The sequence below is a fragment of the Podarcis filfolensis genome, assembly GCF_964270895.1.
Source record: "Podarcis filfolensis genome assembly, chromosome: 5".
Taxonomy (NCBI): Eukaryota; Metazoa; Chordata; class Lepidosauria; order Squamata; family Lacertidae; genus Podarcis; species Podarcis filfolensis.
In genome coordinates, this window is record NC_139608.1 from 41,824,119 (window position 1) to 41,847,919 (window position 23,801).

Sequence of the window (23,801 nt, forward strand, 5' to 3'; positions counted from 1 at the left end):
TGAGCAGGGCTAGGAGCAAAGGGGGCAAATTTATGCCTTTGTACAGTAACTTGCCTTCAACAAACACTCACACACCCTTCCCTATCCTGTGCACAGTCAGCCCAACAAAGAGGAACTCCCATCTGCTAGGATGCTGGGCTCCCTTTGTCCTCTTCCTCTTGTTTTTCCCTTCTGCTATCCCAGCTCTGATGCTCTTATTCCTTTTTCAGGCAGCTGATGGAAAACCAGATCAGCGTGGTGGAGCGAGGGGTGTTCGACGACATGAAAGAGCTGGAGCGACTGTGAGTGTCTCAGGGAACTGATCAAACTACAGAAGCTGGGGGTGGGGGAAAGTATACACACAGAGGGAAAAGATGTGTGTGTGGCACGCGGTGGTGGTGGGGCGTGTAGAGATTTCCTAGCAGAAACCCTGTTTTCTCTCTCCCCTCCATGCAGGCCATTCACAGGCCTAGGATCATGCACTTGGTGGGTTTCTTGGTCCTAGGAAGTTCAGAGGTGGGACTGGGCCAGGGGTGGAAAGAACAGCTCAAAAGCAGTCAGCTCCAGTACCTACACCAAGAACCAGTGCTTCTCCACCCCCACCCTCCTGCTGACACAAGCAGATGGTGTGAACACTAAGTGTTTTTACACCCAGCCCTGAACAGCCTGGCTGGCATTTACACCCAGATGCTTCCCAGTCTGTTCACCATTTCTTTCAGATCTAAAATAATTCTCAGCAGTGTGCGTTCAACGAGGGGCAGTGTTCAAATCAACCCAAGCTGTGTCTGCCTCTTTTCCACACAACAGCTGTAAATTGTCACCTGCGAAACGTGCTTCTATTGTCTCTGAATATATCCTTCCCTTGTCCTGCCACTGCCAGGGGGAAAGGGTTGTTCCAATGCAGTCCTGGATGAGACTGGCATGCCTAGCATTCATTGTGCAGAACATGCTACCCCTTTAATTGGCAAATGCCAGGCTAAAGGGACTTTCATCAGTATAGAGATATCATACAGAGACCCCAATCTTCATCCATAAAGCATCATGGGTAATTTATTATTGGAAGTTTAGGCTGCATTGCCTTTTCATTAATCTGTGGCCACTCTCTGACCTTTATCCATGTCCTGTACAAATCTGCAAACACCACAATTGGACCTCTATCTAGTTGTGTCTTGATACTTGGTCCTTTGTATCAGTTGCCCATTCAGATTATTTGTTCTCCCCCTTCCTTAAAAACAGTACTAAATTATATTTTAAAACACATGTAGTTTGCAATCTGAATTTAAAACCCCCCACTAAAACTGCACACATCTGTATACAGGTAGGTAGCTGTGTTGGTCTGATGCAGTCGAAATAAAATAAAAAAAAAGTTCAGTAGCACCTCAGAGACCAACTAAGTTTGTTCTGGGTATAAACTTTCGTGTGCATCTGAAGAAGTGTGCATGCACACAAAAGCTTATACTCAGAACAAACTCAGCTGGTCTCTAACGTGCTACTGGACATTTTTATTTTGACACATCTGTATAGTTTACCTGTACATTCCTATGTACCTTTGACAGGATACACACTTGTACCTTTTATCACAAGTATTTTTATGTTCTTAATCTGTAAGGGTGTGCTGAAGCAAATGGAATAGTTGGCTGAAAAATATCGGTCAAGGTTTTAGGGAAGTATTCTAGTTAAGCTGTGAGATCATTGGGGCACAAAACTACTAGTGGCAGCAACAAAACCAAGTGACCTTTAAGCCCAGCTGCTGTTGCTGTAGGACATATAATAAGGTGCAGAACCTGTGAACTCCCAACTCCCATCAACGCAGGCTACCATGACCAGTGATCAGGGATGATGGGAGTCTGTGAATGCTTATGAAACTTCCTTCCCCTCTGTTTTCCTAGACGTCTGAATCGGAACCAGCTGCACACTTTGCCAGAGCTCCTATTCCAGAATAACCAAGCATTGTCTCGGCTGTAAGTACCTGGAAATATCTTGCATATTGCTTTTGTTTTTTCTGCCCTTTTGAAGAATGATATTGAGGGTGTGCTGCAAATCTTGAATGGGAAAGCAGCAAGAAAACGGTTTTGGGTGTGGTGCACCAATTGCTGTGTACTGGAATTGGCTGATGGAGCTACCAGAACATCAAGGTGTGGATCTGTGGTGTGTCCTGAATGTGTAGAATGAGAAATGGATCACCTTGTCCAGTCCACAACTGCCACATCTTGAGATCCAGGTCACAAGAGTTTTAAGGCATGGTACAAATTGAGGCTGCATGCACCCTAACCTGTTCGTAAAACACAAAAAATGTAGTTTTTCTCAGTCCAGAATCATTCATCCTCATCATCAACATGCTGCTTTCAGTGTTTGATTCTAGATCCTGCCATTCTCAAGAGGTGTGTGGTTACTTGATACACATTTGAAAACCCTCACCTTGATTAGGTTATCTATGCCTTTTCCTTCCTGCACATGTCCCAGGTAAATTAAGTAGGAAGTGGTGACTGTAGCCTTGGTATACACCCACCCACAGTATTATTGGGCAGGTGTTGATACATTCCCCTATTCATGGGTCTGCTTACATTTCTCTTCAAATGGACACACTGCATTTCAAATGGAAACAATCTGCAATGAGGTCTCGATCCCCTCTGAATTAAACCAGCTTCTCAAGCAATGTTTTTCAAGGAAGGCGGAATACGCAATAGAGCTAGATTGTATGTGAACTACATAGAAGAAACAAGTACTCAGTCTCCATTGATTCTAGAATAAAATGTTGTGTGTACACAGCCTGGTATTATTGCCACCTGGGTATGGAAAGACCAGTGGGTTCTTGAGATCTTCATACATATCACTTGGAAGCTGAGAACATTATGTGTACTGGGCATTTCAAAGGTCATGTGTTGCACACAGATGACCACAATCCACCATGAACTGCAGATTTTAGGTGGACTGAATCCTGCTGAATGCCTACATAGAATAGCAGCAGAGATATGGAAGTTGATCACTGATCATTTATCTAGAAAGCTTTCCTGTAAAACAGAGGTGGGGGATATTTTTCAGCTTGAGCACCATGTTCGTAAGAGGTTGCTTGCTGGTGCTGGACAGGACCAGAGGCAAAAAGTGGGTGGGCAAGCGGATGTGACTGTTCCCTTTGTATACAGTGGACTTCATTCCAGACATGCAGAAGTCAGAGGTTTCTACGTCCCAAATTGCATAGGCACCATTAAGCATCCGTTTGTGTCTGTGTACACCTGTATACCCCACAAAAAAGGGCTGTGATGAGTGATGCAAGAGGGCTCTTTAGATTTTTGCTTTGCTGAGTGGATTGTGAATCTAAACATTTTGTCTCCCTAGTAGAACAGACAATATATAATCACTTCTGTCCTCCCTTGCTAATTACCAAGAGCTAGGAAAGACAGAAAATGAACAACTGTGTCTTTTAAAAATAAAGATTAAAGATAAAATGTTCATGTAAAATAATGAATAAAAGGAGGTATAAAATAACATTTCCTTTGTAGACCTGCCTCCTTAAAAGCTCGTGCTAATAACTTGAAATATGCAGTTGCCCATAAAATGTGTTTATAATTATGTATTTCTTTATGGCTTCTATAAATACAAAAGTAACAATGACTTGCATAACATGTTTTCTTCTCTGTGCACCGGCAGCTGCTAACAAAACATTATCAAAATCATAGGGGGTGGGCACCTGCCAAGGCTCATTATCACATGTTGGAGGGATTCAAAAAGGGCTTCTGGCAAAGCTTTTGAGTCAGAAAAAACCACTTGCATTGTTAAAGTGTGTGTGTGTGTGTGTGTGTGTGTGTGTGTGTGTGTGTGTATGTATTTCTGTGTGGGCACAAACACAGAAGGTAGAAGCATTAGCAGAGATGACAGCTTGCAATAGGAGAACTACTAGTAGAAACAAATGAATTACTTAAGCTGAGTTTTTGGCTTGGAATACTTTTTGTTTTTTAGCTTTGGCGGATAACCATGAGTCATTTCATTTTTTCCTGTCTTATTTCCCTTCCCCATCTTCACTTATCCAGGCTTGCCTGATTTTTAAAGACCACTTTCTAGAGGCTGGTGGAAGGACTTTCAGATCTCATTTAAGAACAGAAGTTCATACAACCACAATGAAAAGATTTTAAATCATCACAAGTGTTCTTGTAAAAATTATATGCTGGTATACATTCTCCCTACCCACACAGAATGAGGGTCCTTACTGTGTCAGAGGTAGCCAATGTGATGCCTTGCAGATATTTCTGGCCTACAGCTCCCATCATTCCTAGCTATTGGCTACACTGGCTGGGGCTGGTGGAAGTTGAAGTATGATAACATTGGGAAGGCGCCATCTTGTCTACCTGAGTTATAAGGGGAAGGGATGGGCTGCAGTGCATCAGAGAGTAGTTAAATGTTATCTTCATTTTGTATCCTTCACTTACGCATGGCCTTTCTAATGACATATGAGTTTCTTAGAGAGATTAAAAACTAATGAAGATCAGAAAATCAACATGTATTAGCTTCAAATGCTTACTTACATTGTTCCTTGCTGGAGGCTATGAATATGTGGCAGGGTACAGATGTCTAAAGCCATATTCTTCAGATCAAGTGTCTGAAATGGACCCCTGTCAGAGCTAAGGAAGACAAGCCATTAGACTTAACACAGTAATGTTGTCATTTCATTTTTACCCATGGAAACCAGACTCTGCAGACTGCCTGGAATTATATTGGGAAGAGGTAAAAAGCCCAGTTGGAGAAGCCCACATGATCACAGCACAGTATCCTCAGCCAGTGGGTGGCATTCTGTGACTAGAGAAAGAGCACAGCCGTGTAAGGGAAGCAGAGGTTTCAGAGAATAAGTGTTTTCTTCCCTTCCCTCTCCCAACATTTTAAGGAGTGCCAGGTTGATTCCTGAGGAATGTCAGCTTGGCCTGGTTTGTTCGGGGCTCCAATCCAAAGAACAAGGACAGGAGGCATGTGCAGATATTTCCCACTGCTCTCCGGGACAATCTTCTCATCCAGATGCAAGACCTTAGGAATGAGTGTGAAAGGAAGTACCAAGGAGATGGTTTCCTCTGTTTTATATGTGATTATAAAAGGACAAGAGAGGGGATAGGCTGTGCCAAGCCCCCTAAAAGGCACGGTTTCTGAGGCAGCCGTTACTATGGCAGCTGATGGCTTGATCTAGCTCATTGCCATTGACTGTCGACTTTGCTTCTTCAAGCTGTTAAACAGTTATTCACTGTTGTTGGACAGTGTGCCCCCACAACTGTGTATCCCCCCTCCCTGAATGATGTATCCCCAAGTCATACTCAGAACAGACCCATTGAAATCATTGTCCTTGACTAAGGCAAGTGCATTGATTTCAGTGGATCAACTCTGAGAATGGCTTAGTTGGATGCAAATTTCCATAAATAAAAATGTAGACATTTGTGAGTTTGCATGAGGGGCTCCAGAGCATATGTACACACAAGTGCATACTCACAAACCCACACATAAAACCAGGGTGTCTTGCTAACTATGAAGTTCTGGATGGATTAAACCCTGCAGTGCAAAACTACTTCTTCCCTACCTGATCTGGCCTGGATGTGATTAATTTTCAACCTTATGTTAGATGCAGCAGATACACACAATATTTATATTATTTCATTATATTATATCATAAGGCATTTCAGAGAAAGGCAATGGCACACAACCCTATTTCTTGGTGACATCTGAATCAGATATGAGGCTATGCAAGCTCTGGGCCAGTGTCTGGATGCAGTGGTGGACCTGCAGGAGGGCTAATGAATTGTGTTGGAATCCTGAGAAGATGGAAACTCTTTTGGTACCCCTGGATGTATCTTTGTCCCTAGAGGCTCAAGTGTCCCCTCTGGCTAGGAGTGCCTTCTACCAGCTTCATCTGGTTCACCAGCTATGACTGTTCCTGGTCAGGGACAGCTGACTTCTGTAGTTCATAGGTTGGTAACCTCAAGTCTGAATTACTAAATATGCTGTACATGGGGCTGCCCTTGGGCCTCATCTGTGGTTGCTAAACTGCTGATGGGGGCAGATAGGTGACAACATGTTACACTGTTGTTAAAATCTCTGCAGAAGCTGCCCATCTGCTACCTAGCCAAGTTCAATGTTCTTGTATTAATTTACAAAGCTCTGAAAAACTTGGGATGAAATAGAAGAGCTGGTGGCTATGGTGCCCCGTGTCAAGGAAATGGTGACGGGGGAGGTAGAGGATTCCCTCCCTTATTGTAGGGGTGGGCCAGCCATGTCTGCCTGGTTCTGAGTTTTTAAAAAATGATGTGCACGCTTAAGCCCTTGGTCTAGAATGAAGGAATTCAAGTGGTCAAATAAGCTGAGAATTGCATATACAACTTTGGGGGGGGGGATTTTGTCCCTGTTTGGGGGGGGGGACAAATGTTAAGTATCATGAGCTTCCACATACCTAAGTTTCCCTTGGGTACGCTGTAACCCTTGATTTGTTTGTAGAAAAAGCATTATCCTTTCATAGTCATTGGCACAGGGCCACTCAAATTCAGTATTGCAGGACTTTGTAATGTTTGCTGCCATGGAACAACTGTAGAACTCAACATTCATATTTCACAGTCTGATAATTTTCCAAAAAGACACACAGTTCACACTAGGAAGTGGTGTACAAGAACTGAGGCTGCCAGAAGTGTGTCTTTCAGAAATATGGGTACTTTTCTTTAGGTGTTTCGGGTATTCATAGCTCTTTGAGAACCTTTGTTCATTTGGCCATGATGCTCCCTCCCCTGGAAGGACTCCCTTGGTTGTTGTATTTCTTCCTTATTTATTGTGTTTAAGGTGTGGTATCTCTGGAATACAAAATCTTACTGATTTGAGTCGAGTTGTTAAAAAAATTAGGACATCCTTGTATATGCTTTAGTCTCAGATATTAAGGATATCATAGAACAGACTTGTAAGTATGTCCCTCTCTCTCTTTTAAAAAATGCGAATAGAAAAAGAAAAACCAACACCATTAGCTCACATTAGCAAAAAATAATAAGTTGTCAGTCCTGCTTTAAACATTAATAATAATAATAATAATTATAATTTTTATTTATACCCCACCCTACCCGGCCAGAGCCGGGCTCAGGTCGGCTAACACCAGTAAAATTACAGTAAAAACATAATGGGGGGGGACCCAATTTAAAATACAGGTTAAAATGCAATTTAAAATGCAGCCTCATTTTAAAAGTAGCCCATAGATCAAACATATATAAACAGTCCAACTAGATCCCCAAATGAGATTAATGATGATAAATGTTCAAATGTAGAAAAGGCTTTGAGTATGTGTGTCTTCATGTGTGGTGCATTATTTGCCTTTTGTCATTTCAGGCCTGGTGGCAACACCAGTGCATTAGCTGATGTATATTTAGCTGGACCCCGTGTCTTAGGTGCTGTGGGAAATTTAAGTTCACTCACTGAACTTGAGTGAGTCACTTTGTGAGTGAGTCACTTTGGAAAGAAGGATGCCAGGGATGCTGTAGGCAGTGGCCTGTGGAGAAACACTGCGCAGTTCGCTGGCTGGTCACAGAGTAGCTTCCCCACAACTATCACATCTCGTCTCCCACTTTCAGGACATAGGCTCAACCAGTCAGAGAAACCAAATGTATAAGCTGTGCAACAGCATGCCCACAGTCTGGTAATGGTACCTCTTTAAAATTAAGTTACAGATATTGCTATAGGTCTTGGGTCATATATGTGTGTGGAAATGGCACACAAGTATATGCTGGCTGGAACTAATGCTGCATCAAGGTCACCTCTGGCTTTTACATTAGAAATAAAACAATTAAGATAATTATTGTAGAGCAGAATTCTGCCCCCTCCCTTAATCGGCTCTGTCTTTAATGCCATCCTTGTAAACCCAAATCTCATCAACAGAAGATGGATGTGGGAGGGAGGAATGTTTAGGAGACTCCCTCATATTTCCTTCCTTTGTTGGCCAAGAGGTAAAACAGCTAGACAGAGGCAAGGGGGAGTGGATGGTAGGGGAGGGGTCCTAGTCTTAGAAGATCTGGCTCTTCACAGTTTCTGACCATTTCACACATCACCTTTAGTTCCTTGTCACATTTTAAGCTTTGTGTTGTTCTTTTACAGAGAACAACTATGTACAGTGCTTGGAACTTCTATATTGACTTCTCCTGACTACATGGAGAGTATCCATGCCTTTAATTGAATGTTTCTGCAAGTATTTGTTGTTGGTGTGGAAATTCTCCTTGGAATTGGGACGGTCATAAGGACAAGCTGTCCAACATATTAGAGCTGGGCAGGGAGAAAAGCAACGTCCTACATAGACCGTGGTAAAGAAAATGAGCAGCGAGCCCAGAAATTCATTAGTTTAGCACACAACGCAGCTATGAATATATTGGGTGATGTTAAGCAGGCCACTACAATATTCCAAGTTTGAAACACTACTGTCCCCCAACTCACATTTATAATATGAGGAGGATAATACTTACCCCAATGTGCTGCCAGACTCAAAGCCTGGAGTGACTCCTTGTGTTCTGACTTTCAGTGAGTTGTGTATGGAGTTCTCCTCTGATGTTTACTCCTGTCTCCTCTCCTATGGATCATTCCAGCCTTAATATCCTGTACTAGTCATAAAATGCCTTCTGCCGTTTATTGTTTTCTCCTATAACACAAATAGTATTTTCCCACCATGACGATGATGAATTCGGTTAGGGTGAAACCGAGCCTGGTGCATTTAAATCAACTCTGAGCACTAGCAGGAATGACAGCCTTAAACTGCGGTTACCATGCCTTGCATGGGAAATCTTGGTCGCACAGCTGGAAGTGGTGTCACCCTACAAGCCAGCTGTCCTCCCATGCCCTTTATGAGTCTCGTTTTAGAGGATGGCCCTTTATTCCTCACACTCTCTGTGAATACAAAGGATGCCCCCTTTTTCAGTTATGAATGTTTCTCAAGGCTATTATTAAGTGGCAAACAAGCTGGTTTGACTGTAACAGTTTCCCTCAAGAAACCTTTGGGGTGTTCTTGAAGAATTCCCAGCATCTATACAAAATTACATTTCACAGGAGAAATCATGATAGTTCAAAACCTGTTGAGATTTGTAATGTAATCTTAATGATCACTTTTGCAAATGACATTTTTTAAAAAATATCAGTCCTAGGCAGTGTTTTTTTTCTGGGGGGGATTCAGGGGAACATATACCCCTAAACATTTTGTGAATCTAAGTTTGGCCTCAATATGAGTAGGAAAATGAGAGTACCCCTAAACATATTTTTTAAAGAAACAAAGCACTGGTCCTAGGTATGTGGCTCCCATTAGTTGAAGTCTGCTCTAAGCCTTTGGCCTGTAATTGTGATTGTTTGCTGTGGCCAGGTAGGCAGGTTGAGAGGGCGTGTTGTGGCAGTGGGAAATTTCTCTCTCTCCAATTTCTGTCCTCCATAGACCTTTGTGTAAAAGGACTAAGACTTCAGTCAACTACCCACTCCTCAATGGGACTTCCTTCCAAGAGGACATATACAGGGTGAGTCTTTTAAAAGAGGCCCCGTGGAACATGTGCACTCTGTATCCACGGGGCCTCTTTTAAAGGACTCACCCTGTATAAGGCTGTACCACTGTGGGGGAGCAGGCTGTGTCAGCTAATGGGCAAGACAGTGGTATGTTTAGATTAAAGGAAAAGTTTCAGTGGGAAAAGCACAGTGTGGAGAGAAGATGGTGTTTGGGGGAAATGATCTGAGGCAGGACTCAAGTCATCAGCTTCAAGGAAGGGTGCCTGCTAATGTTGATCAGTAACCTGCATTTGAACTCAGAATTCACCAGTCTGCATGTCTGGATTTGGATATGGACATGTCTTTTTGGGCATTCTTTCTACAAGGCATATTTCATCTAGTGCTAATGCCCATGTGGGTTGCACAGATTTTTCCATGTGAACTTTTGTGTACATTCATCTCTGCATATGCATGAATGCTTTGAATTGAAATCTGCACTAGTGGACTGTGCTTGATGAGGTGTATTTACATGATGTTGCCGTTCCCTCCCCTCAATTAGTATTTCCCTACCCTCCTTAAGTTCTGAAAACCTGAGGTCCATTGTGGGCGTGCATGAAGGCATTTGTTTATGTGTTTTCATCTATACTTTAATTTTTATTTTATTTTTTTAGATACAGGTTTTCCAACATACCAGATTTGCCCAAAATACTGGGTTACAGTTTTGTTTTGTTTTGTTGTTTTGTTTTGTTTTGTTTTGTTTTGTTTTGTTTTGTTTTGTTTTGTTTTGTTTATGTGTGCATGTGTATGTTCAGCCTGACCTGGCCCCACCCTCTCTGAGTTCTGGAAACCTGAAGTCCATTGTGAGTGTGCACACAGGTATCATGGGTACAAAATAGTGGGTAAAAGAATACAAAGTAAATATGTGTGTGTCCTGACCAGCCCCACCAACAGCCTACAAAGAAGTGACTCACCAACAGGGGGTGTGGTGATAGGTGACGGAAAACACCCTACCCACACAATGTGCTTCCATACATCCACAGCTGGGTAACATGCAATTTTATGTTGGATTTCCCTCCTTAGGAAAATCCAAATTAAATGGGGTGGGGTGGGGAGAGTATGGAATACTACTAAGAGCAACATTGTATGGATGACGCAAAAGATATGGACACGTGGGGTGCATCAAATCCACTTTAAACTGTTGTTTGGACACAGCCAGAGAGTCCTGTAGCACTATAAAGACTTGTCGTTTTCCATGCCTCAGACTATCATGGCTGCCTCTCCCGAAGTTGCTCTTTCCTAACTGCTGTTGCATCACTGACTATCTTCATGGTTTATGTGTGGTGTAGTTGTTTTGATTTAGGTCCCTCATTCCCTTTAAGATGGCATATATAGGTCTACGGTATTTTGTCCCCACAGGAAACCTGTGAGATAGGTTAGGCTGAGAGGTGGTGATTTACCAAAGGTGTCCTTAAACCTATGCTCTTTGTCCTCTGGAGAGTATCTCATTAAGTAGCCTTGGTGCCTGAAAATGGTGCTTAGTTGATATTTTGCTGGAGAGCACCTGACCTTGCTGACCCTGCCTCAAATGGGGTTTAATTAAACTGTCAGCAGTGGACGGAGGAACAAAGGGCCAGGCCTCCCCCCACTTCCCCCCAGTCTCACACTAGCAGGAGGGCAGTGTCACTGTGAAAATGAAGAGCTGTTAAAAATGAATCTTGTTTCCCATCAAGGAAAATTACCAAGGCAGGAAGGTGACCTTGGCAATCATGCAGCCAAATACATTTCCATCACTCTCCTCCTTGCTATGCATATAGTTGGTGACCCACAGTGATGTCCGAAAGATAGGCAAAAGTGGTGACAGGGAGAGAAAATTGTGGGGATAAAACAATGTAGGTTTCAAGATACAAGTTGCTTGTTATTCCTTGCTGGCCTGGCCAAAGGGTATGATCGTCTGTCTCCTTGCTCTCTTGACTCTACAGCTGTTTTATCCAGCTACTCTATACAAGGCAGTGTTACTGTTTTCATCCACACCATGTGAATGACAATGCCATGCCTCCATCTCTGTGGACACTCACAGCACTCTTGTCCACATTCACAGTCTTCCAAATAAGGATCAAACTAGACATTATACCACAGACTTGCGTAACAGTCACTTTCTCTCAGATAGAATGGATATAGCTATATCAACCATGGAGACTTCATGTTCGAGCAAAGGACTGGCAAGGCGGGGTCTGCTTAATCTTTTCTCCCTCTGCTCAAGATTCACCCTTCCTCAGCAGTTTTGCCACCTATGGGGAAAGGACGTGGATACCTCTTTTCATCACAGGAGAGGTAATTTTGAATGGGGAAAATGGCTGGAGGGCAAAAGGTGAAGCATTCCCTCCCCTTGCTGTATCTTCACTGAAGATTTCAGCCGCCTGTGACTCCTTTTTATTCTTTTACTTTAAAAACAAACAAACGCAGTCTGCTGTGTGTCTTCTAATATTATTGTTCTGGAATCCATACAATTTGTCACTATCATGATCAGATTGAGTTCCTTTTAAAGGAAGCAAATAGGAAACCTAGTTAACTAAGCCTATAAATGTCACTGGGCTGCCATTTCAATTGGTTTAGCCTATAGCCACTCAATAGTATTATGAATACCAAATGTCTGAACCACCAGTTCCATTAAGAGGATATAGTTTTATCGTAGAATTGGGGACACATGGCAATATAGCCACTTTTCTGAAGCTAAGCAGGTCTGGTCAGTTCCTGAATGGCAGATTGCCTCGAACCCCATCTCATCATTTCTGCAAGAAAAAATAGGCAAAAAATATGTCTGTGATGCCTCCCCGCCCTGCCCCACCCCCCAAATACCACAACTGCTTTCAACTAAAAACAACAGCATGGGATATATGGTGATGGTTCTCTTGCCAACTTTCATTCAGGCAGCAGTCTAAGAATCTCTTTCCATTAATCTCCACTTCCATCACTTTTCATAACAAATCCTCTTTTGACATACAGTTTCCATAGCACATGTATGAAATGTATTCTAGGCAATAAAGAGGTAATAGATGAAGAGACGGTATCTTGCTGGCCATCCTGGTTATTAATGAAGTTATCAACAAAGGCTATTTGCATTTTGACAATGCATGTTTAGGGCTTTCTACAGTGTCATACAAACTGACCTAATTTGCAGATTTTGACTTATTGACTTAGGATAGATGCAGTGCATGTCCGTCCCATCCCCCCACACCCTTCAGTGCTTTGACTACTTGCTGGAGATGCATAGTTTCTCTCCTGGTTGCAAATATGTATGTTTGAAGTGGCAACGAGCATCTTCCAAACTTGGAACAGACCCCCAGCAGTGTGTTCCATGTAGTGCCGCAAATCAGGACCATCTGTGGAAGCAGCAGGTGTCAGTCATTTTATGTGTTGTTGGAGCAATCAGATCTACACCAAGTTTCCTTTTTTTAAACAACAACAACAATACAACCCATTGGATCCAAGATACTTTGAATTAAGGGAGAAAGTAGGATATAATAAATAATATAATATATAAGCATGTTATCATAGCTATGTTCTTTGTGAGCTCTTAGAGATAAATGAATACAGTGGTACCTCGGGTTAAGAACTTAATTCGTTCCGGAGGTCCGTTCTTAATCTGACACTGTTCTTAATCTGAGGTACCACTTTAGCTAATGGGGCCAACTGCTGCTGCCGCCGCACAATTTCTGTTCTCATCCTGAAGCAAAGTTCTTAACCCGAGGTACTATTTATGGGTTAGCGGAGTCTGTAACCTAAAGCATCTGTAACCTGAAGCATCTGTAACCAGAGGTACCACTGTAATAGAATCATGGAGGTGTAGAGTTGGAAGGGACTCTGAGGATCTTCTAGTCAAGTCCCCTGCAATGCAGAGATCTCACCTAAAGCATCCAGCCTCTGCTTAAAAGCCTCCAAGGAAGAAGAGGTCACCTCCTTCTGAGGAAGTCTGTTCCACTGTTAAGCATCTCCTACCATCAGAAAGTTTCTTCCGGGTGTTTAGTCGGAATCCCCTTTCCTGTAACTTGAATCCAAGTTTGCTCCATCTTCCATGTGACAGCCCTTTAGATTTTTGAAGGTGGCTATCATATCTCCTCTCATTTTTACCAGGCTAAATATACCCAGCTCCCTCAACTGCTCCTCATAAGACTAATGACTAAATATCTACTTCCCATTTTAGAATCGTAGAATCACAGAATTGTAAAGTTGGAAAGGATATTGAGGATCATCTAGTCCAGCCTTTCTCAACCTGTGGGTCCCTAGATGTTGTTGAACTACAACTCCCATCACCCCTAGCTAGCAAGGCCCAGAACTCAGGGATGATGGGAGTTGTAGTCCAAAAACATGTAGTCCCACAGGTTGAGAATTGCTTATCTAGTCTAACCCCCTGCAGTGCAGGAATATGCATCTTTCCCCTATGGTGATCGAATCTGCAACTGCTCTTTAACCAGCTGAGCTATCTCATGCCATCAGGAATGCAGTGAATAGGCATTTCAACCCCCAGTTGAACAGTGACAACCTGTTGATTTGGTGCTGGTTTGGACCTGACCTGTTTTCTTTTTCTTGGATGTAACATTCCTGCAAAGTGCTTCCTGTGAGGTGAGAGTTGTCCTGCCTTTGTGCTTTTCCCCCCTAGTGAGGGGGCAAGTCTTGTCACCAGACATGTCAGGGTTTACCATTTGCAATTCTCTACCACAATCCCACAGCACTGGGGAGGGGAGTGTGTGTGCTTAAATGGCATAACTGACAAAAGACCCTTCTGTGGGAAGAAGGCAAGAGGCTCGGTGCTGAGAGTGATTTGCCGAATACCAATAAGGAGGAGAAATTTGCTTTGCCAAAATGGTTGGGGTGGGGTGGGGTGGGGGGAGGTGTGTGTCTGGGTCTGTGTAACTCAGCCTGGAAAGAGGGGGAGAGTTGTGGATGCAGGGTTAATGTCAACAGTGATCAACAGGAAAATGGGATGGGATGGGGGGGTGAGCTCAAAGCAACAAAGAGTCAGTGTGGCTGGGTGACAGTGATAACAAATGAGGTGCTAATGGGTGAGGAGGATCACCAGAGTACTTAGTCCAAAAGGAGTTGGCATGAAATAGACAGCTATACTTGGCTGTGTGGTGGAAGAGGCTTCAGGCTGCACCCCTGCTTTATGTGCATAAAAGTTTCAACTGTGTCCTCGTGCATGATGAAATTAATTTTCTGCATGAATAGCCAATCAATGAATGGAACAGAGGAAGCAACTTTATTATGAGTCACACCATGGTCCATCTCATTCAGTATTTTCTACACTGACTTTCCGGTGTTGCAGGGAGGGGTCTCTCACAGCCCTACCTGGAAATGCAGGGATTGAACCTGGGCCCTTCTGCATGTGAGTCAGACATTCTACCACTGAGCTATGAAGGCAGAGCCTCTGAGCACAGAAGGCAGAAACACTTTCCAGGATTGAGACTGCTGGTGTTACACTTCCTGGTTAGGGTATGACCTATATGTTGTAGTGCATGGAGTGCTGAACATGGATTGGAAAGACCGGGTTCAAATTCCCATTCATGGTGCAATCCTGTACACACCTAGCACTTACTTCTGAGTAGACATGCCTACTTAAGTCAGGAATCTCACTGGGCAGCCCACCTATCAGCTTCACTCATCTCAAAATGGATAAAAATGGACAATACCCATTTGCCACCCCGCTGAGCTCCTTGGAAGAAGGGCAGGGATCCTAGCAATTCTCCCAAATATTGATAAGGTAACTTTTATTGTTTTGTGTTGCATAGAAAAAAGCAGCTTCTCCTCCCCCCGCCCTTTTCTTGTGTCAGTGCAAATAGCCCACCATTTATCAGTTTCCAAAATTCATGTTTTTTTAAGCAAAAGTTTGGAGCTCTGAGTACTACCCTTGAACACTGCTGAGAATTCCATCTATCCAGCTGGTCAATGTTATTTCACCAGCAGAGCCACAGAAAATAATCCTTTTGAGGGTTTAGATGCTATTAGCAGAATTAAAAAGACCATCCTCCTAATGTGGTTTAGCTCAATCCATATAATAAAAATAAGTCAAAGCAATTAACAGAAGTAAATAAAATTGCCAATGGTTTACTAAGCAAATCAATCTGGGATAATTCGATTTGTGGAAAATAAAGAAGTAAAGGCTATTACTGGATGCTTTTAAGTGGGGATTATTAGGAATGGCTGGTAGGTATGAAGCTTGCGGAGATGACAGGCTGCCCTATAGCTATGCGTTAATACTGAGCACATTTGCCCTAGTTGCTTTTTGTCCATTGATTTATCTCTGCTGGATCCACTCCTGATGAGCAAAACCTGTGGCTTCTTTGTTCCAGCAGCCCCTTAATAAGAACCCCTTCTTTTTGTTGATTTTGCTGTCTCTTTTTGTGCATACCCTGCTTGTACTATTCTTTCCCACCCTGTTTGTGCTGCCTGTAGTCTTGAACATGCGGTGACATTTCCAATTATGCCTGCCTGTGTTTGCAATGGGACTCATGTCAGTGTCTAGGCAAATCCCTATCAATTGTGCTTGCTTAATCACTGGCATTCCACTGCTCAAGGGTATCTGCTCAAGTCTGGGCTCATTGCAAGTGGTCATGGCGGCAGGTTTGTGTCCCACAACACCTCACATTTTAGAAAACTGAATATGGTTGAATATTGAGAAAGGAAGAGATTTAGCTTCATGTCAGTCTAACATTACATTATTATTGTGTATGTGATATGTGTTCTTAATGTAGTTAAACAATTATGATGAAAGATATGGGGCGGGGATCATTAAAAACAGTCTGGTTTTGATTCACACACTGCTAGAAATACCTGATAAAGTATGCAGTCCTGTTTCCAGTTTACACTAGCTAGATGTGAATAAGGTCACTCCAAAGTCTCTTAGCATTGGCAGAGGCCACAGATGCACAAACAAGAAATCTGCATTGATCCGAAAACACTATTAGCTGAAGGAAACTGAGTGGAGTTGGGGGGCTTTGCAGAAGTATTTATTTGCAGTATTTCTATACCACTTTTCAGGCAGACCTCACAAAATGGTTTACAAAAGATTATTAAAACAATAAGCAATGCTTTTAAAAAGCCACAATAGAATGGGTAAGACAACATGTTTGTGCAGAAGGAGCTGTTACTGCTTCTTCTCCCCTCCTCAGGGCAAGGTAGTCCTTCAGGTGCTCCTGTAGTGGCTGTTTTGGGGAGAAACATGAAGCCCCCAGCCAAGGATCAAACTTGTGACCCCTGGTTTACAAGACCATTGCTCTCACCTCTGAGCCATGAAGTCAAGTAGAAGTTAATTGGGATCATGTGCTCACAAGGGTTGATGCTACACCTGATGACAGTGAAGCACAATACCTGTGAAAGTGGTGTTGTGGATTTAAAAACTCCCAAGTCACTCAAGAGCTCCAGCCAGTTGCTCGTCCACCACCTTAGCCATAACAGAGGGGAGGATTCTAACTAACTCTGCAGACAATTGTGCCACATTAGCAGGAGTAGATAAACTCTAGCAAGGAAGCAGAGCTGATACATTAAGACAGCACAGGGATACACCACTGTGCCCTTGTGTCTATAGTACAGTACAGTACTGTTCTCACAAAGCTTTACCAGATGGGTACTTGCACAGACCTTGAGGCTAGCAACAGATATAGGAAGGTCAGATGAATAATGCTTGTCTTCTCAGAGCCCTTACAGGTACTCTGTCTCTTGGGAACCTGCACACAAACATCCACCAAGATCCTTCCCTCCACCCCAGCATTTGGGCCTAAAGGGACAAGGCACCCCATGCAGGTAAGCAAGTGAGGGAGGACTCACCTGGAGGGCAGGGTCCTTGCTTTAAAGCTTGACACCTGCATCTCCTCCATCCCTCCTCCTAAATTCCCCAAATGCAAGAGGATGCCTTCCATGCTGTGGAGAGGGCAATGGGAAATATACAGTAGTTACCTTTGCTGGTGAATACAAGGCACTCTTGCTTGGCCTCTTGCTACTGCTGGCCAAACACAGCTTGTTTTTCTTTGCAGGGCACATGAGCACAGAAAACAGAAATTACAGGTGGCACTTCATTGCATCTCCCTGCAGTGGATGGTTGAATATTGTCTGCCCTGAGAAGTGAACATCCAGATGCAGCTATCAGGTGGATTGCCAATGGAAAATTGGGGAGACCAGAGTGAGGCATGAACAGGGTGATATTTTCCCCTCCTTTATTCATTTGACAGTCCCAAAGTAGCACATGGTTACTTGTATTTAATGCCTGTTACCATCCTCAAGTCTCTTGTCTCTCTGCAGGCAACAAGGCAGCTATTCAACACACTCAAGAGGCAGATTCCCTGTGCTAGGCAGACAAAGCCTACAGTAGCAGTAACCAGTAAGAAGTTTCTGTGTGGGGCTACCATATTTTTAGTTCTAGTGGGGCCCCTGTGCCTTTCCAGAGTGTACAATGCACGGTAATGTATAAACTGCTGCATTACCCAGGGTAGAGATGCTGTGATGGAGAGAGGTATGTCAGTTCACTTTACTGTCTGCCATGCCGCTTCCAAAGGTATTAGGGCCTTGCAAGATAAAGAAGGATGCCAACCCTCCACTCTTCTGTGATGATGCCAGATAAGACTACAGAACCAATGTTCTTCAATAAAACTTGTGACCACTTTAGCTGTGCCTCTGTTCTCATTCACTGATGGGGAACCTTCATGTTTCTCACCTCAGGATGGGATGCACTAATGGGAAACAGTATCTTTAATCTTCTACCACAACATTTCACCAGGGATCAGGAACCTGCCTATAGCCTTCCCAGTGGGACACTAGCAAGGGGAAATGGAGGTCTTAGTAGCACACTGCTGACATCTCTCACCCCCTGCCTCCAGATACTGTTCAGGTGAAAATGAACCAATGCAGCTGGTTGGATGAGGAATGTTGGCTGGATAGCAATATGTCCTAGGAAAATAAAAGGCAGGCACAGGCAGTCATCCCAACAAGTGCATGTTGCAGAATAGAATGAAGGAGGCTAGCAAAGTGAAAGGTTTCCTGTGACACAGACGAGTCAGATGGTTACCTTGGGATATTTGTTTATGTACCAGACACTCTGGTTGGCTATCACATTTCACTCTTTTTGGTGTGAATACATGTCCCAGAACTTTGTCCTGTGAGATTTTAACCAAAGGTTGAACCCCAGTCTTCATGTAGAAGAAGATTGTGCTTTTCCACTGATCCAGTTAGGGTTCCTTTGGTATTGGACTACAGGTCTGGAATCTCTTGGTTCCATGCACAGGTAAGCTGGCGGGTGACAGGTGGTGTGGACTCGTGGACGTGGCCTCTGGACAAGTGCAAAGATGTTAGCAGTTGGTTGTATGGCTAAGCTGTTGCTCTTTGAGTTTTTGTCCTGTTCCCTCTCCATGTTTCCACCTAAAATTATTGTTGCCATTAGAGTCCCGGGAAGTTAAGCTTTGTCCTGCGATAAACACATTTTTTTCTCCCTAAAGTTGCACCCACATCTCTGTTTCCTATTGCATTGCTCTTTCCCACAGAGTTACCAGGCAATATATTACCTCCCGTGACCCTGCTTTTGTTACTGTCCATCATGCCTTATTTATCACATTTCTATACCACCTTTTCTCCCAAGGAGCTCAAGGTGGTGCATTTGGTTCTTTCCCCCTTCCGTTCTATCCTCACAACAACCCTGTGAAGTAGGTAAGGCTGAGAGATGGTGACTGGTCCAAGGTCACTCAGTGAGCTTCATGGCTGAGCAGCGGTTCAAACTCTGGCCTCCCAGGTCACAGACCAAATCTCTAACTATTATGCAGCACTGTCCTTCCTCCCTTCAGTAAAGATTTCCCCTCTCACTCAGACCCAGTAGAAATGTGTTATGTGCAGTATTATTGGTATTGGCTGTGTGGAATCATTGGTACCCCAGCAGGACTTCTGGGAATCCTCTGCATTATATGGGAAGCATTGCCCTATATTCCTGTGAGCATGGCTGTGTGCATTGCCTCTGGAAGGAGGGATGTGCTTGCTCCAGGAAGCAACCACTGCATTATTGTCTTCTGTGCATGGCTAATATTGGGGCAGCATTGGCAAGCATCATCACAATTGGCAGTTGATGGTGGCACAAAGAAATGGAAGAAACTGCCTTATGCTGGGCCAGACTGTGGGTTCATTTAGCTCCGTATTGTCTCCACAGACTGGCAGCAGCTCTAAAAGATTCCATGCGGTGGCCTTTCCCAGCCCTTCCTGCAAATACCAGGAGTTATGTAGCTCTCTCTCCGTGAGCTACTTGCCTCCAAGAGTTGTCAGGGTGCTGTGGAGTGACTGCTGGTCTCGCTCCATGAGCTTTTGCTTCTCATGGTGTTGCCGTGTTTCTGTCTTTGCTGGTGGCAGTGCGAGGGATCCCAGGAGGATAAGAACATAGAATCGCTTTGGCTATCAATAAATGTTGAGAAAATAAGTGTCTCTTAAGAAGTGTCTCATTCATGGACGAGTTGTCCACAATGGGTACATGCACATGTGTGTGCAAAGACACACACCCTGTCATTAACAGCATGGGCCATAGTTATTTAGGGAGAAAAATTGGGGGGGGGGGGTTTCATTCCTCTCGTCTCTGTTAAGCTAATTACCATTCCATGCTTATCTGCTCTTAGACACCTAGACTGAGACGTCTGTGGTTAACTTCCCCACCCCTTGCCTAAAGTCTACTAGAGTGCTTGAGCAATTAAACAGTCTTTGGATTAGCATGTCTCATCACCGGCTGCCTCTCCGCCCCCCTCCTTAGAGGCTTCAATCTCATTTTACGCCCATGTTTTTCTTAAAGACAAGAAAAGCTGGATTAATTTTTACTGTGCCCAAGGGAGCCATTTGTAACTAAAGATGTCTCACTGTCTGTGCACTGGGTGGTAGGAAGCAGCAGTAGAAATGGCTTGCAATATATAGCTCTGAATCTCCATCCCCACCCCCTCCCTGTCCTTCTCTCACATCTGAGAGCTGACAGTCAAGGCAGTGCTTGGCTTTTTAAATGAGAGGGGGCAAAGCTGCTGCCTGCTGTGATATCTTTCCTCCCCTAACTCCAGGTATCCATGTTTATTCAGGCTACTTCCACCACACCTTAAACTGTCTGTCTTCATCTCAGTTTCTCTAAGCAAGGAGGTTGGCAGCATGCCTGTTTGTACAGTAGTTTTACACAGGTGCAAATTTATAAGGGAACAAAAATATGATACTAAATTAATGTTTGTTGTCTGCAATGCGATTTATTTTTTTAGGTGAGCCCATGTAGAAGAATTATGTTTTGATCTGGTTTACATAATTCTGTGGTTATTGTTCCGTAAACAGGATCTCATGTTCCCCATGAGTCCTACTCAGAGAAAATGTACATGGATTTCCCACGTGTATATATGCTCATGAGTGTTTCAGAAAGTTACCATGTGAGAATCAAGTGTTACACCAGAATAGGATAGGCTTTAGAATGCTCCATGTGTATATACTGTTTCATTGGTAACGTAAGAGGAAAAATGACTATTACTCATACTTAATCTAAGCACAATCACAAGGGCTCCTAATTAGGTGTTTAGCTATGTGATCTTGAATGTTACCTGTTAACTCTGTCCTATCCTGTTTCCCCTTTGTTTTTGTTTAAACCAATTCACAAACCAGGAACTTATACATTGCCCACTAATAGCTATTCTTGTGATGTGCAAATGACATGAAAAGACGTGGTCTCTTTATTTGTGTCATTTATTATTGCCATGATCCTTGTTTATAAGATCCCAAAAAGTTATTTAAAAGGTGGGGGGGAGCTCCATGTCCATGTTTTTTCATGCTGTGTTATATGGGGCCGAATGTGCCTGTGTTTGGGCAGGGGGGAAGGCATATTGTGGTATTGAGAGTTCTGTTCATTTTTATACAACAGCTTCACTTTGGCTGTTTCTTTCTGGCTTAAAACTGACCCAATTTTCTCTCAAGACCAAACTCCATACTGCATAATTAATCACATAACTTGTCCTTACATGGCTTTTTTTCTTTTAAGTGTAGCAGGACCATGAAGCATAGGGAAGAGGTTTAACTTTTGCCCTGTGATGTAGTCCCAATGAAAGTTGCCACCTGAAAAGAATATTTGGCACAGGAGGAAAGGTGCCATTGCCAGTGTGGTGTAGTGGTTAAGAATGGTAGACTTGTAATCTGGGGAACCGGGTTCGTGTCTCCGCTCCTCCACATGCAGCTGCTGGGTGACCTTGGGCTAGTCACACTTCTTAGAAGTCTCTCAGCCCCACTCACCTCACAGTGTGTTTGTTGTGGGGGAGGAAGGGAAAGGAGAATGTTAGCCGCTTTGAGACTTCTTCAGGTAGTGATAAAGCGGGATATCAAATCCAAACTCTTCTTCTTCTTCTTGCTGACAACTAGTCACTCCCCCCCCAAAGTATTTTTAATGGAGACACTTTTAAGGAGACAAAGTGGCTTTGCCCTTTGGTAGCCCCATGGTAGGACAGGAGGCAGTGGAGAAAGTCTGAGAGAGATCTGGGGTTAGAAACTTTTTGCAGACGTACAGAGAAGCAGAGAGTCACATGGACTTTTCTAGGGTTGAGATAATCCAAAGGGGACGATGTAAAAAAGGAAAAAAATGTGATTGCATTGGAAGGGGGTTCTTAGTACTTCAGATGGGAGGCAGACTGCTGCAGAAGCCAGTGGCATGATTCCTAAGAGGATTCCAAGGCATGTCCTGGGCTTAGCACACTGAGCTGGGTTTAGCTGCAGGATTAGGAATCTAAGGGCCTTTCCAAATTATCAGTGAAGGGGTCTCCCCATGCAAATTTTAATCTTTTCATGATAGACTTGCACAGTATATTAACTACATGCGACACATAGTAAAGCTTTTCTACCTAATCTATTTATGAACAGAATATGAGGAGTTTCTAATACCACAGTGTGCGGAACGCAGACCTATTCTGCTCTATGTAAAACAGCATGATAAACCATATACAGTGGTACCTCCGGTTAAGAACTTAATTCGTTCTGGAGGTCCATTTGTAACCCAAAACTGTTCTTATCCTGAGGTGCGCTTTCACTAATGGCGCCTTCTGCTGCTGCCTTGCCGCCGGTGCGCGACTTCCGCTCGCGTCCCGGGGCAAAGTTCACAACCGGGAGCATCTACTTCCGGGGTAGTGGAGCTCATAACCCAAAGTGTGTGTAAGGAGGATGGTACATAACACGAGGTTCCACTGTACATGGAACTTTCTAACGTTTATTGTGATATGATACCTGGTCCTCACATGGAGACTTTTTGTCACCCCAGCACTGCTTTTAAAAATCTGGCCATGTGTGTGCTCCAGCTGAAGAAAGTGGGGAGCACACAGTCTTCAGAAAATGAAAAAAGCAAAACAAAAAACACCCTGAAACAAAATGGCAGGGTATTGCTGACAATCTTGCTGTTACTTCCCATTCGGGATGGTGGCGGCAATAACACACAAAATGAACACAGCTGTACAGGGCTTGTACAGCAGAAAAGCATACAGCTTTAAAAAAATCTTGTAAACAAAGAAGGTTCCAAAATGATATAGGCATGGGCATGTGTAAGAAAGTGTGCTGTTGATGTTGGTGTAGCCCTTTTGTACCTCTCTGGACCAAAGTGCATCTACTGTTCCTTGCATATTGCTCAGTAATATTTCCTGCTTAACCATGAATTGGATTCTAAGTTACAGGTAGGTAGCCATGTTGGTCTGCCGTAGTCGAAACAAAATTTAAAAAATCCTTCCAGCAGGTGCATGCACACGAAAGCTCATACTAATAACAAACATAGTTGATCTCTAAGGTGCTTCTGGAAGGAATTTTTTTCTTTTGGATTCTAAGGGCAGCTTCACACACAAATCGCTGTTTTCATCCACATAAATAGTCCCAGTTGTCTCTGGGTATGCAGTTGTATGGACAAATGTCATGTGTGTGCAGCCATGTCATCAAGGATATGGCTGACAGCAATTCATGTAATTGCAGCAGTAGAGGAAATGCACAGTATCATGGGAATTGTTGCAGTCACATCTGTGGTCATTCTGATGGATTCCGAGTGATTTTTGGATCCTTGGAATATATCTGTTGTTTGATCCAGGGAAACATGGGCAGAACTGGTGGTTACCCCCAAACAGCTGCAGGTTACACAGATAAGTGCAAATGGGACTTGCTCATTTCTGTTTCAGGCAGATGGGGTAGCTGAGGATTCTCAGGACCTAAGAGATGGATATATATACCTGTCTTGGAATAACCACAGATAATATACTTGTTTTGGGACACAGGTGGCGCTGTGGGTTAAACCACAGAGCCTAGGACTTGTCGATCAGAAGGTTGGCGGTTCGAATCCCTGCGATGGGGTGAGCTCCCATTGCTCGGTC

At 43.5% G+C, this 23,801-nt stretch overlaps 1 protein-coding gene across 1 annotated transcript in view; it reads left to right on the forward strand.

Annotated features, from left to right (window-relative positions):
- The window catches only part of SLIT1 (slit guidance ligand 1), a 120,636-nt gene that overhangs the window by 25,040 nt on the left and 71,795 nt on the right, over window positions 1-23,801 (forward strand). The window contains exons 3-4 of the mRNA XM_083615194.1: window positions 210-281; window positions 1,869-1,940. Of these exons, the coding sequence (XP_083471320.1) occupies window positions 210-281; window positions 1,869-1,940 (144 nt within the window). The remainder of the gene's footprint in view (window positions 1-209; window positions 282-1,868; window positions 1,941-23,801) is intronic.